At 44.5% G+C, this 15,468-nt stretch overlaps 1 protein-coding gene across 1 annotated transcript in view; it reads right to left on the bottom strand.

Annotated features, from left to right (window-relative positions):
- Positions 1-14,959, bottom strand: part of rspry1 (ring finger and SPRY domain containing 1) — a 39,226-nt gene extending 24,267 nt beyond the window's left edge. The window contains exons 1-4 of the mRNA XM_063196883.1: positions 14,489-14,959; positions 13,018-13,573; positions 7,535-7,587; positions 2,768-2,880 (exon numbers count right to left, since the gene is read on the bottom strand). Coding sequence (XP_063052953.1) covers positions 2,768-2,880; positions 7,535-7,587; positions 13,018-13,388 — 537 coding nt within the window. The 5' untranslated portion in view covers positions 13,389-13,573; positions 14,489-14,959. The remainder of the gene's footprint in view (positions 1-2,767; positions 2,881-7,534; positions 7,588-13,017; positions 13,574-14,488) is intronic.
- Positions 14,960-15,468: the final 509 nt, after the last annotated feature.

The raw sequence follows: 15,468 nt of genomic DNA, 5'->3' as shown, positions 1-15,468 counted from the left end.
CAATGCAGTCTAAAAGAAGACCACTGTGTGTGTGTGTGTGTGTGTGTGTGCGGCAATGTGATTTGTGTTTGTGCATGCATGTATGCATAACAGTTTGTGTGCATGCAGGTCTGAGGGTGGTAGAATGTGCATTGTTGTACTTGTCGTTGTGTGTGTCTGTATGCGTTTCTGTGAAACAGCCTGTTAGTATGTATGTGCACCAGTGTTGTGTTGTATATGTGTATGTGTATGTGTACAACTATGCTCTGGTGAATGTGCCATAGTGTGGCATTGGTTGATAAAGTCGCTTTGGATAAAAGCATCAGCTAAGTGTAATGTAATTGAATGTAATGTAACATACACATGTAACAACATTTGGGCAGTCTCTAGGGGACACTCATGTAAGTGATTTGCTTAGTGTATGTTCCAGTGTTAATTTCGTCAACCAGAGCGATGACGAAAATATTTATTCAACGCCCCTTTTTCCCGTGACGGTGACGATGACGATGACGAACAAAAATTGCTTCCAGAACATAAAAATATGACGAAAATAAAAATTGATTTTCGTTAAGGAGACTAAGACGAGACGAAATTTACAAGCCATGGACGAATGGACATTAAAAATTTAATTGTTTAAAATTAATTTGTAATTGTTATTGTTTCTTGAACTTCATAGAAGATTACGCGCTGTTGCCCTGTTTGTCTCTGCAGGCTGGTGCGGCTCAATCAGTGGTAGCTTAGTTCAGTGAGTCCTGTTCAGTTGAGTTTAGGCACTGAAAGGTTTCCCAGAAAGAGAAAAAGAAAGAGCCGACGTTGAGACAATTGTTCATTTGAAACATGTTCAACAACCCATAACGAAGACGTGTGTGTTTGTGCAGTCATGATAATAGTGCTACCGTCACTCGCGCCAATCTTCCTCTGATGCTGTCATTTTAAACCTCCTCGAGCTTCCTCTCTTCTCCTTTCCACTTACGCATACGCCGACGTCCGTTGTCTGTTCTTTTGTAATGTTTGCTATATTGGTTGTTTAACCGTACGAATAGGCAGTTTGCAAGCAAATCATGAAGATCGGATTCATGCATTTATTTAGATCAGACACACCGGGAGACGTTTAAGGAATGCGCGCGCTACAGGGGAAAAGTTGTTTAAGTAGTCTAAACAGAGGCACGGCTACTGTAGTTTTGATAAGAATCAATGTGTGGGCGATCAGGGTCTAAAGTGCGGAGAATTGAAACTTGTTCCCGTCGAGGGCAACGCTAAAAGACCCAAGGCAATCGACATCCCTTCCATGCGATGCGTATTACAATAGCGTCTCCCAGACATCCCAAGTTCTAAAAACTCATTGCTTAAACTTGGTGATGCTTATCGACCCTCGACATCCCGACAAACAAAACAGCATTAGTGTTCAACCATTGTTTGTCAATGTCCTTTCTGTCGTCCAGTCTGCATAGAACAACTGCCTACTTTTCCCCCAGGACTTTTGCAGGGCGTCCTACGAAGTGCGCGTAATCTATTTGAAGTAGTCTATTCCAGGAATGACGCACGAGCCATTATCTTTCTCTGTCCCGCATTGCCAATCGAAATAACGCGAACTTGCATAGTCTAAAATCAGGAATATTTCATCTGTCTCGCGGCCATCGGGGAGCCACTATCAAATATCAGAGAAACTTCTTGGACTTCATTGGGATGTCTGGTCTTCCCACTGCCTGCTATCTGCAGGCTATGAGTCACGCGGTCAGGTGAAAAAGAGCTACGTGATCAAATTGAAAAGCAAATAATACGCAGCAGCTTCGAATGCACGAGAGCGAGAGAGAGAGAGAGAGAGAGAGAGAGAGAGAGAGAGAGAGAGAGAGAGAGAGAGAGAGAGCAACCTGCACCTGGAAGTGTGTGTGTCTAATGCTCCTTTGCTCTATGCTGTTGAAATTACTTTTACAGGACTATTTGCTGCACTAGGCTATCTAGTAATAATTTGTGTAATAATTTGACTAAAATGACGAAAATGTGAAATGTTGACTAAAATGACTAAAATTTGACTAAGACTAAAATTAATTTTCGTCATTTAGACGAAGACTAAGACGAAATTGTGAAGGCAATGACTAAATTTGACTAAGACTAAAATTGATTTTCGTCATTGTGACTAAGACTAAGACTAAATTTAAAAAAGCTGACGAAATTAACACTGGTATGTTCATGTGTTTTTCATCATGTATGTCCTGCCAGGGACTGCAGATGCAGATGTAACTCTGGTGCAATGCATGAAATAGCAACATTTATGTTTAAATAGTACATAGTCTCTCATAAATTGAAATCGATTGGAATTCAAGTGGACTTAAAATATCTGATAAGTGTAAAGTAATGTAATGTAGTACCGGTAATGTAATAAAATAATGTATTGATTGAATTCAAGTAGAGCAGGTGTTGGGTTAGGTACCGACTCACTTTGGTGGGCAGAGGGCATCAGCTAAGTGTAATGTAATTGTAATGTAATGTAATGTAATGACTGAATTGAAGTAGGCCGTGTTGGGTTGGGTTGGGTTGGGGAGTGACTCACTTTGGTGGGCAGAGGGCACTCATCTAGCAGCAGTGTAATGTAATGTAATGTAATGTAATGTATTTTCATGATTGAATTGAAGTAGACTGTGTTGGGTTGGGTTGGGGAGTGACTCACTTTGGTGGGCAGAGGGCACTCATCTAGCAGCAGTGTAATGTAATCTAATGTAATAATGTAATGTATTTTCATGATTGAATTGAAGTAGACTGTGTTGGGTTGGGTTGGGGAGTGACTCACTTTGGTGGGCAGAGGGCACTCGTCCAGCAGCAGCGTGATCACGGCCGGGCCCAGAGGATCATCCAGGGGGATGACCCGGATCAGGGACTGCACCACCTCCAACCAGCCGTCATCTAGAGAGGAGAGAGAGGAGAAGAGATTTAATTTTTGATTTTTAACACCCATTTATTTTGAAAATTGATACCTGCTTGGAACCCTCTCCTTCACCACATCTTTACCACTTTAAAATGAGTCTACCATCACCATGAACTGCCCTTGTCAACACACCAGAGAGAGAGAGAGAGGGGGGGGGGGGGGAGAGAAAGAGCGAAAGAGGAGAGAGAAAGAAAGAAAGAAAGAAAGAAAGAAAGAAAGAAAGAAAGAAAGAAAGAAAGAAAGAAAGAAAGAAAGAAAGAAAGAAAGAAAGAAAGAGAGAGAATAGGGGTATAGAGTGGGAAAAGAGAGTGAAAGAGAAAGAAAGAACAAAGAAAGTGAGAATTAAGTGAAAGACAAAAATAAAAAGACAATAGATAGACATGGGGAGTGGCAAAGAGAGAAGGACATAGAGCAGTGCTACAGCCCCCCAGTTTATTTTTTTAATACTAAGCGGGACATTGGCAGGCTTATGGTGAGGTGAGGGGGGCGTTGGGAGGCTTATGATGAGTTCCAGGGGGCGTTTGTTCAAAAAAAGGTCGAGAACCACTGACATGAAGGAAGAAAGATGAAGAGCTGTCAGTTCATAAATGGCAGCTTTATTCTCGCCCACCCGAAGCTGCTTTATGCAAAAGATAAGATGGCATGGTATTGTGATGAGAAGGAGGTGGGCTTTTCACACCAGGACTAGCATGACTCATTCTGCTAACAGAGAGAAAGAGAGAAAGAAAATGTGGGGGAAAAAAATGCATGAATATATGAACCAACGAGGATGAATCACCCAATTGCATTGCCAATCACCAGCCAATACTGTATTTATTATCATCTGTGGTTCTAGAATTCTTGTCTGGGAGAATGGAGGAAGATGGAGTTCATTCTTCCATCATGGAGAGCTACGGACATACAAGCTCCCCTAATGGAGGTAAAGGAAGAACGGTAACATTTTACTTGACACCGGTGTCATAGGCATGTCATTACGTCATACGTCATACGTGTCATGGCACAGTTATGTACATGTCACAAACATTATGTCCATTTCATAAATATTTGATGACAACCCAAGGTTGTCTTTGCCATGACCGAATGTCACTTAAGGCCAACAGTCATTAAATGTTTATGACATGGACATAATGTTTATGACTTATCTATGACTGTGTCATGACACTATTATGACACTGTAATGACATGCATGACACCTGCGTCAAGTAAATTTGTTAATTTTGTCGTTAGAACTTTAGAAAACCAAAAGAGAATTCTGGCAGTGCCGGTTCCTGCACATTATCTCAAACCAAATGTAGTGTTTGAAAACCAAAGTGCTCAGGAGTTGGTCCTCCAAGGTAACATAGTTTTTCTTTTTCGTAGCCCCATAATGCATGCCATTCCACCCGTGAACCGCTGTGATGCCATTCTGGTACCAACAAATTTGTAACTCCATTAACGGCATGGGTTAAGAGAACCATGACTGGAAAGAAGATACAGCAGGTTAATCTGTGTCAGACGATGTCTATCTCAAAATATAAATTTTGAACGTTGGTCGTTGCAACATACACTCAGTGTTGCCAGCTTGGGCGGTTTCCCACCCAATTGGGCTGCTTAGGATGGCCGTCTGCGTGTAAAAATGGAATTTAGCAGGAAAAAAAATAAAATTAAAATAAATAAATAAAAACCGCCCAATTTTTGGCCATAGAAATCAATAGAATTGGGCGTGATTTAGTGCCTCTAGGCAGGTTTTGAGCATTTTTTGGGCTGGAGATCATCAGCCTCATCTGGCAACCCTACACACAGCACGGCCCGCAGCATGGCCATACTAATGTCCATTAAGGTGGGTCAGAGTACCTCTTCTGCCTCCAGGCCAAACGCTAAATGGCTTCTTAATTGTTTACAGAGGCTCATCATGCACCCGGAAGAAGCTCTAAATGGGTGAGTATAATGATGACATTTAGGCAGAGATACTGTTGCTAAGGGTTAGATCGTATCTGATTCAATTCTCTTGACCAGGCAAGGAGGAAACCCCCCTTCTACATATAGAGTATCTAATCTAAAATTACCTCCCTCCTTTGATCCAAGCCACCCACTCACCCATCATTCACACTTCACCTGCGTATGTACTCTCAATAAGCAACCGTACCAATCAGGCTGCTGACAGCTTAGGCTGGGCCCAGGACAAAGTTATATGAAAGCCCCCACCACCAAACACAATGTAATGTGGACTCAATTCTGGGCACCTCCGATCCATGGGCTAGGGAGAACTGACCTCCTTTGTACCCCCTGTCGCTTCCCTGTCTGATAGCAACACATCATCCAACTCTAAATAAAGTCAGCACCATGCCATCGCACCCCTGGCATGGGCATACACATAGCCAGCTGGCACGGAGAGGAGGGAGGGAGGGAGCGACTGTGCCAGCCCAGAGAGATCCCCTATGCCAGTGGTTTCCCAAACTTTTTCTGGACCTTTTTCTGAACTTCTGGACCCAAGAATATTTTCACAACTTCCTCCCATTTTCCAAATGCAAAAACACATTTTCGCTATATTAAATGTAAATCACAGGAAAGGTAAATACATTTATTACAAACTGAAGTGGATATTGTTACGAACAATCTATGGAAAGGTTATACATGCATATATTCAAGATTTTATGCAAACAGTCCCTTCAGTCCGAGACCCTGCAGTACCATCACGAGCCCCTTAGGGGTCCCGACCCGCAGTTAGAGAACAACTGGCCTATGGCAAGGAGGGCAGGGTTGGGGTGGCAAGGGGGGCAGGGTTGGCAAGGGGGGCAGGGTTGGGGTGGCAAGGGGGGCAGGGTTGGCAAGGGGGGCAGGGTTGGGGTGACTCCTCAGCTCACTTGGGCAAAGAAGAGCTCATGAAGTACATGTTATATGAAGTGGGTCACTTACTTAAGATGACCGCATTAGACGTCAAAACAGATACGGCATTACCAGATCACTAAACTTCTTTCATTGACAAGCATACTTACAATACACATTAGCAACAACACATATGCACAACCACACACACAGCACAGCGCCAACCAATGTGGAGGCATGTAATAATGCAAAGCACATTTGTAACTGTGAGTACAAGGTCCAAGAGCGACCTACACTACCGGAACGATGGAGGACATTATTTCTCTATGGAGGATTGCCGAATAACGCAACCTAAGTGAATTCGCCGCAGGAAAAGCGACCTGGGCAACCAGAGTGCATTTCAGCGATTAAAAGTCAGCTAATAGCATAGTAATGAGCTACGAGACGGTTCAATGAAAACCAATTGGAATGTTCATATCTCCTAATGTCATAGGCTGACAGTCCAGAGCCTTTATGTGATAAGCTAAATCAAACATGCTAATGCCACGTCACAGAGCAAATACAGGAAATTCATAAGCACTCTGTAGCTTAGGGTCGTTTCTGGTGTACACACGGTTTTAACAGAATGAAACGGTGTGTGTTGAGCGGGGCCTGAGGTTGCTCTGTTTTGTTTGGTGCTGATGTTAAACGTCAACACAAATAACCTCATGTAGGATCTCATCGAGCACCTTTAGGTTGCTTTGCCTTAGGGAATTACATCTTGTGCTGTTGTGTGCGTCAGTGAGAGTGACTCAATGTGTGTGTGTGTGTACTGTATACGTTTGTGTGTGTGTGTGTGTGTGTGTGTGTGTGTGTGTGTGTGTGTGTGTGTGTGTGTGTGTGTGTGTGTGTGTGTGTGTGTGTGTACTACATGCATGTGTGTGTAAGTGTGTGTGTGTACTGTATGCATGCATGTGTGTGTGTGTGTGTGTATGAGTGGCGGTGTATGTGTGCTGGTGCTGAAGGTTGTGTGTCTGTGGCCATCAGCTCCTGAGGCTGTCTGTATATTGTTGCCTCGGGGCTGCATTGTGTGGCACTAACAGGCAGCAACAGCGTTACGGGCCATTGGGAGCAGCATGAGTGAGGGTAGCAGTAACCAACACTGACACATCATCAGGCCTGCTTGTGCTGTGCGTGTGTGTGTGTGTGTGTGTGTGTGTGTGTGTGTGTGTGTGTGTGTGTGTGTGTGTGTGTGTGTGTGTGTGTGTGTGTGTGTGTGTGTGTGTGTGTGTGTGTGCCTAGCCTTGGGCACCAACCCGCTCCCACTAGGCCCACTGATGTCATCAGCATCACTGACACACACAGACACACACACACACACACAAACGGGGGCGCACACGCACGCACATACACACACACACACGCACGCACGCATGTGCGTACACACACACTGACACACACAAACAGCAAATGAACACAGTGAAGCAGGTAACTAGGTCAGGGACCTGGTTCATGACGATGACGATTTCATGACGCATATGGGGAAAATACAGGGTCACTCTTTTTGTTTCGTTTGTTTGTTTTTTTGTTTCTGGTGGTTTGCTTCCTGGCTGGAACTGATTGTTCTGGACAGGTTATGAACAACCTACTTAGACATTCACTGAGCATTGTATCTAACACACACACACACACACACACACACACACACACACACACACACACACACACACACACACACACACACACACACACACACACACACACACACACACACACACACACACACACACACACACACACACCAAAGGAGAAGGATGGTGATGACGAAGGCTGTATCTTTGGACTCACCTGTTTCCGCCATCTCATGTAGTGTGATCATGGAGTAAGGAGGCTCTTGGTCACTGTGGGCAGATAAACAGACAGATAAACAGAACAAATACTTTCAATTAGTAAGAAAGACCTCAGTCAGGTGGGCAGATTAACAGACAGAGGATAATACTTTCAATTAGTAAGAACTTCCTCAGGTAAGAGATGCCCTGAGGAACTCACTGGGCGGAAGTCAAACTAGGATTTACTCATCATTACATTACAGTCATTATATTACAGTACAGTTAGCTGACGCTTTTATCGAAAGCGACATGCAATTATTTGAAGTACAGGGCATTTACTACGGTCACTGGAGCAATGTGGCGTTAGGATGCCTTGCTCATGGACATCTCAATGTCCACATGGAGTGAAGTAGGGAGCGGAAGGCTGGGATTCAAACCTGAAACCCTCTGATCTAAAGTCCATCTTCTTAACCACTGACTAAGCCAAGGCTGCCCAATTTACTCAGGACTGAGAGGATTCACATTCACTACTCACACATTCCCAGTAGCCTTAGTACTAATAACTGAAGTTATTAGCTATTATGTCAGAGATTGTAGGAGTATTAATACGCTATGGAAAAGCTAGAGATGTAGGGCCTTGAACTACTGCCTGACTTGCATATGATGTGTGTGCTGGGGAGGGGTGGTTGGAGGGGGGTTGGCTGCAGCATTTGTATGAGTTTTGTCTATTTGTGTCTATCTGTGTTTATATCCTGTTTTTACTCTGTGAGACCAAATGCAATTTTCATGCTGGCATGACAATAAAGTATATTCTATTCTATTCTATTATCCACTTTCTCTGATTATGTAGTTAGCGTATAATAGCTAGCTAATGCTAATGCTGACTGCATAATAGCTAATCAGTATTACTGTAGTTACATGATTACTACCATACAAGAGAAAACAAACAGAGGAGGACGGATGGGGGGGGGGGGTGACAGAGAAAGGATACTGAGAGGGAAGGACAGAGGCGGAGAGAGTGGCGGGAGTCATCATGGGTAAGCGGTTAGGGCGTCAGACTTGGAGCCCAAAGGTTGCCAGTTCGGTGGAGGAAGTAATTAACCAGTGCTCTCCTCCTCTATGACTGGGTGGGTATTGGCAAAGGGTTCACGATTCGATGCGCATCACGATACACATGCCACGATGCGATTCTATCACGATGCATTGCGATTCATGCACTACTGTGATGCATTGCGATATTTACTTCAGTAAATGTGTAAAATACAGCTTATTTGTCAGTTGCTGTGTAGCTTTCTTAAGCCAGTTCATTCTATTTAAGCATTCTATCATCTGGGAGAGAGCTTACATCACAACAGAAATATTACCTATTCTCTACTGAACAAAATAACCCGTGGCAAATCGAAATTTTATTGTTATCAAATAATCAATTGTCATGAATCCATGCAGTATATTGAGAAAATAAGTATCACGATACTTTGTCATGAATCGATGCATTGTATCGTGAGAGTAAGTATCGCGATGCAGCGATATGACGATTATTTTGCACACCCCTACTGAGCATGGTACCGTCCGACTGCACTGCTCCCTTGGGGCGCCATTGGGGGCTGCCCCCTTACACGGGTGAGGCATAAATGCAATTTCCTTGTGTGCAGGGAACACTTGTCAATGGCAATGACAATGGGAGCTGGAGTTTCCCAATTGGGCTCTTAAGAACCCATCTCTCTTCTCTCCTCGTCTGTCATCAGACTTATGAAGGAGCAACCCATGTCTCTCCTCTGCTCTGGACATCCTGTTCTCTGCTCTGCTCTGCTCCTTTTACTTTGCCCCTCTCACTCTCTCTCCCTTGCACGGGTGAGGCATAAATGCAATTTCGTTGTGTGCAGTGTTCACTTGTGTGCTGTGGAGTGCTATGTCACAATGACAATGGGAGTTGGAGTTTCCCAATGGGCTTTCTTTCACTTTTTTCACAGTCACTCTTCTCAAGGAGCAACCTATTCCTCTCAGTGCCCCATCCCTCTCCCCTTCTCTTCCTGGCCCATAGTCTAGTGTAGTTTAGTGGTGGTAAGGCCAGTAAATCTGGCCACTAACAGCAGGCTTACTGCTCCTTGGGGACCCCCTGGCAGAGGCTCATGGAGCGCATACTACATATCGCTGGGGCTATACATACTCTCTTCTTCGCAGACGCACAGAGTAATGTCTGTCTGTCTGTCTGTCTGTCTGTCTGTCTGTCTGTCTGTCTGTCTGTCTGTCTGTCTGTCTGTCTGTCTGTCTGTCTGTCTGTCTGTCTGTCTGTCTGTCTGTCTGTCTGTCTGTCTGTCTGTCTGTCTGTCTGTCTGTCTGTCTGTCTGTCTGTCTGTCTGTCTGTCTGTCTGTCTGTCTGTCTGTCTCTCTCTCTCTCTCTCTCTCTCTCTCTCACCTGGCAGGAATCATTTTTTCCCCCTCTCTCTCTCTCTCTCTCATAATGCTTGTACAACTTATCACTCTCACTCTCTAGCTCTCTCTACAATGTCAACAGATACTCTCTCTTTCTCTTTCCCTTTCTTTCTCTATCTCTGAAGGGGTCAGTCTTTTTTTTTTTTCCTCTCGCTCCCTTTCCCATTAGATTTCTCTCTCAAAATGTTGCAGTTAAGTCTCTTCTCGCTCATCCGTGAAGCTGCGTTTGGGTCAGGCTGCGTCACAGTGAGTAGTCCGAGAGGTGACGGCAGCGGGGGTGAATGGCCATGATTCGGGGAAGCCTAAGGGCTTGACCATGACGTAATGGCTGGCAGCCATAGACAGACAGACAGACAGACAGGAAGACTTCTGTCCACCAGGCAAGCCACTTACCCCAACCCATGTGATGGCACAAGCACTGACAGCAAACGAGTAATTCCCATTAAATTCAATTCCGATTCATTTAAATTTTACATACTTTCATTCGGAAGGTTTTTTTACAGGCTAAGTCACTGTCCAGAGATCATAGCCTAAATGCGAGTTGTTTGGCTGAAACAGGTTATAAACAGCACAATTACAAGCTGACCCAGACGCCCATGCTGAATTAAACCTAATTACAGAAAATGATTTGCCAGCAACTGTGAAACAATAACAACTCAAACGACAGTGCACTGAAGTTAGTGACTGACCCACACGCATGCTAAGCCACTCCAAACACAAACCTACTGCAGACATGCTGAGGCCAGTCGATCTTTCATCGCTACATACGCACAGACGTAGCAAGGGTGTGGTGTGTTATTAAGATAAGCATTATGTGCATGTGCCCTTCACGGGTGACTTAGATTAGTTGAACTAAACATAAATTGTATGAGTGAGTGCTAAAATGAAAGCACCAAATACGAAAAATAAGCTGGCGGGCGTCAAAGGCTTAAACATCCTGTATGATTGATGATTAAATGCAATGTTTGCATGAGTGCACTGTACTGCACAGCATGACGCAAATGTCAGAAGAGAAGACACAGCAAACAGACAAAAGGGACTGGGACACAGCAGGTGATTCTGACCTGTGCAGAGCAACCACAGCACAGCTCGGCAACCACGGCACAACACTGTACAGCTGTGACAGTTCCACTGCACAGCACAGCACAGTCACCAGGGCACAACACTGCACAGCACAGCATTGCACAGCACAGCGACTATGGCACAGCACTGCACACAGGACACCACTGCACTGCACAGCAATACAAAGCTGTGACAGTTCCACAGCACAGCACAGCACAGCACAGCACAGCACAGCACAGCAACCATGGCACAGCACTGCACACAGGACACCACTGCACGGCACAGCAATGCACAGCTGTGACAGTTCCAGCTGTCTGACTTTTCTCATCTTGGTCAGAGAGCTTTTTACATTAACATGCTACACTGAGGCTTTCGCAAGAAGTGCCAGTGACGAGTGAGGCATTGCAAGGGGAATTTAAATGCCATTTTATGCCTAGTAAAAGGATTAAAAACCAACACACGGCAATGACTCAAAGATGACAAGGACGCTGGAACAACACCGAATACAGGCGCATTTTCAGGAACATGAAACACTGGTCTGTCAACATAGCTTTTGCTGATGACTGAGCCGGGGCCATCGAGTGTGTATACATGTTTTCTTTTTGTTTATAAACATGGTGTTGTGAGGAGGGGCAAGATACTGGCAGTCAACCATGTGAGCTAATGTTTTGACAGACAGCGGTTTCCAACAATCAGAGATAGAGTTGTGCGCAGTCAGGGACACACAGCCGGGGGGAAAACAAAAAAAAAGAGAAAACCCATGAATACGACCGTGTGGGGAGGCTGTGCAGCAATAAACAAATAAACAGAGGTGTATAAATAAAGTTAAAGTAGAAGCACTCGTCACAATGCATCTACAGTACCTCATTAGGAAGTACAGTGGAATAACTGGTGTGACAACAACTATGCAATATCGCGGTTTATAGTGTTGTGTTTCAAATAATCAAAATGCCCCTTTGGCTCCATCCTTGCAGGCATCCCTTCAGTTCATTCCCCTCATTCAGTTCATACTCCCCTCACTGCTCAGGCAGAACACTTACATATGGGTGTGGCTGTGGTGCAGTGGACAGACTCCATAATATGCAAAGTAAAGAAATTACATGTACTCTTCTCTTTCTTTCTTTCTTTCTTTCTTTCTCTCTCTCTCTCTCTCTCTCTCTCTCTCTCTAAGAAATTATATCTTGTCTACTGCTACATTCCCAAATGGGACATCTCTCTTGTGTTGGTCTCGTAAGTGATATCATCCCAGCTACCTTTAAATGATGCGTGATATCACCTCTCTCCGTCTCTTTATTTGGAGTACTGACCGTCATTCTCTGTTTATTTTCTTTCAGCAAGCATTCCTCCCGTCCTCAGCAACTGAATGGGTGTGTACAGTTCATGGTTGTCATTCAGGTGTATTCAGACAGAAGATCAAATCCCTTTCCTCTGCTAGAGAGTGTAGGGATGCACATTGTGTGTTCCCGCTCAATAATTTCTCCTACTCAGCTTTGTCTATTCCAACCACCACCTTCACCAACCAGATACACACTCGCACACGGCCGGGCGTGTGCACACACACGCACACAAATACACACACACCTTCTGCAAACCAGTCAACTCAACAAACATGCTGAAAGAAATATCTACTCTACTCAACACTATACGGAAACAAGACAAAGTGTAAGTAACTAACCATGGCAACAAACGACAACCACAACAACTATACATACTAAAGCATTCACTAGAAATTCCTCAAAGCAATTCCAAGCAAGAAATGGCCTGTGGTGAACTCCACTCAGCAAACACAGTCTTTACTTCAGCTTTGACGTCCATCAAGTCATGGGTCAGGCAGGAGGCAAGCTGGGGCCATTACAACAGGAAACGACTCACTGGCCCCTTCATGCATAGCTTTAGCCCACCACAAAGATCACTTGTGGGTGCTGCTCTGCATCTTGGCAGTTAATGTTTGACTTAAATGTTAAACAGTGTGAGATGGACTGTGGTGATTACAACACTGACACTTACTTGTCAACCAGAGTCCTAATAACAGCCAATGTGTCAAGTACCAGGCCGTCAACGTTTTGTTTTTTCCGCCGAGGTTCGTGCGGTCCTCGGCCACGTCTGGGCGGCCTGACTGGGTCCCGTGGCCGGCTACTCCGGGCCTCGGTAGACTCCACGGCCGCGTGATCACCGCGCCTGGAGGACTGCCGCCGAGACGCCGATCCTCCATCCTCCACGTCACTGTCGTCTCGGCAAACACAGCTGTTCCCCATGGTTCCGGTAGCCCCGAGGGTCTGCCAAAACGGTCGCGTGGGCAGCTGCTGCTCTACGGTGAGTCGCAGAACCCGCGCGAGGCTCCTGCTGGCACAGAATGCAATCCAGGTGGCTACTATCATATCATTTGGAGGACCTGCGGAGGCATCTGTGCTCGATCCCGTCCGGGCTGCCAGGCATGGTGGCTACTGGGAGCGGTGGTCGGACGAGTGGAAGAGAGCCACAGCGTCAGTGAAGTTAGCAAACATTCTCCATAGAGTCCCCGCTGGGCAGGACAAACTCCTCCTGGTGCTCCAACCAAACAGACCTGGGGATGGACACAGAAGAAAGTCCTTTATTACACAATTCTTTGCATAAACGGGAACATAAGACGCTCATACACACATTCAGGCATGTCACTGTAAAGTAGATTAAGCTGACTTGTACTTTGGTTCGGTCATGTAACGTGGTCAGTAGGCGATGCAGCAGCAGCAAGCAACATGGTATTTGATCCCATTTCAAGAGTGTAACAAGTCATGGCGTTTGTCAGACAGTCAGTATAGCCCATTCCCAAATCAAAATAGAACCATTAAAATCAGTAAATCAACTCAACAGCGCATCTGCTGTCACAGAGAAGCGATGCGCTGTCATTACGAAGCAGAACTAGATACTGTGCAGCTAATCTATTGTTACATGATGCCTTATAAAATTAGCTGGAAATATCTGGCTTTGTAACATTAGCTTATATAACTACCACTCACTAGTAGCTGTACAGTTAATTGTGCGTTTGAATTGTGTACACGTTTTATCTGTATCAGTGGCGAAATACCTGTTGCCTGATGACCCAGCCCGAATATAGATAATTAAATCATTTGTGTTACCATTAGCCAACACTTTGCTAGACATCTTTCCAGCCTGCCAGCCAGCCCCTCACCGGCTTGCTTTCATGCTAAATGAAGTAGCTGACACAAAATTGCCAACCGACAGCGTAAAATGCCAGTCAAAAAGCTGAGCATCAAGTTTACAAGTCAACTTACAGGGGACTAGGTTAAGTCGTCTAAATGTTAAGTATGTGTTAATAAATACGACTGAAAGCAGCGTGGTTTCACGTCGCTCTACATCAGAATCATGCTAGTCTCCACACCACTTTAGCCGGTTGGCTAGGAATATATACCATGGAAATAACATGGCCATAAGGGTAAAAACACTCTTTTTCTATTACAGTAATGCGATATGTAAATACCTTTTAAGGCTCCAATACTACACGGGACTCCAACCAGCCACTCCCGTTCTCTTTTGCTTGTCGGTCTTGAAAATACAACGCCACTACGTTGCTGGGATTCAGCACACACCCTATGCTTATCCAGTGAATGAAGAGAAGTTTCCGGTGTTGCGCTACGCAAGAGCGGTGATGAGCCGAGCTAAGTGGGCCTTCCCGATTCATGCAAGTGACAGGGAAGTGGCTAACCCCGAAATTAACCAACGTTAATTGCAACCAAGCTTATATATAAACACAATAACAACAATACGCCTAGACACTAAGACGAATTACAGTTTGGACACGAGAACATTGACTGACACTTGCTCTTTCTCGGAAATCCACTTTGTGATGAGTCCGATGTGATGCAGGCACAAAGGAAGCTGTGTAGAATCTACTGTATCTACTACGTTACACATTTCACTGGAACCCAGGCGAAACCGTGCCTGTATGTGATGTCAGTTGTGGTGGAAGACTCCCCCGCCCTCTGACATGCCCGAATCTGTTCCTGCCCGCTTGTCACTCACCAATTTGTGAATAACAAATGTCTTCTCATCAAGAAAAAATGCAGCTAGAACTACCTCTCAGAACCACGTAGATAGATAGATTTAGATATTGATGACTTAAACTAATTTATAGATTCTTTTTTTTTATCACAGTATATTTACATTATATATCACATTGTTGTTCATTTGCATGGTGAACGGGTTCTGGTTGCATAAAGGGATCTACAAATGTGTGTGCTCTTTTATCTCAACCTTATCTTCGAGCTCTTTTAAACTTTTTGTCATCTAGTTAATCATCAACTTGTTCATCTGTATAAATGCTTTTCATAGAACTAACAATATGAATACTTTTAAATCAAGGGATCAAGGAAAATGCATGGCGAGTTTGTTTGTACTATTTGTACTATTTGTAATGCCTTTTGAATACACTATGTGCTTCTCTGTAACTTAAATTGAAGT

This window comes from Engraulis encrasicolus, chromosome 4 (assembly GCF_034702125.1).
Source record: "Engraulis encrasicolus isolate BLACKSEA-1 chromosome 4, IST_EnEncr_1.0, whole genome shotgun sequence".
In the NCBI taxonomy this organism is placed as follows: Eukaryota; Metazoa; Chordata; class Actinopteri; order Clupeiformes; family Engraulidae; genus Engraulis; species Engraulis encrasicolus.
This window is presented reverse-complemented; position numbering and strand designations above follow the sequence as displayed.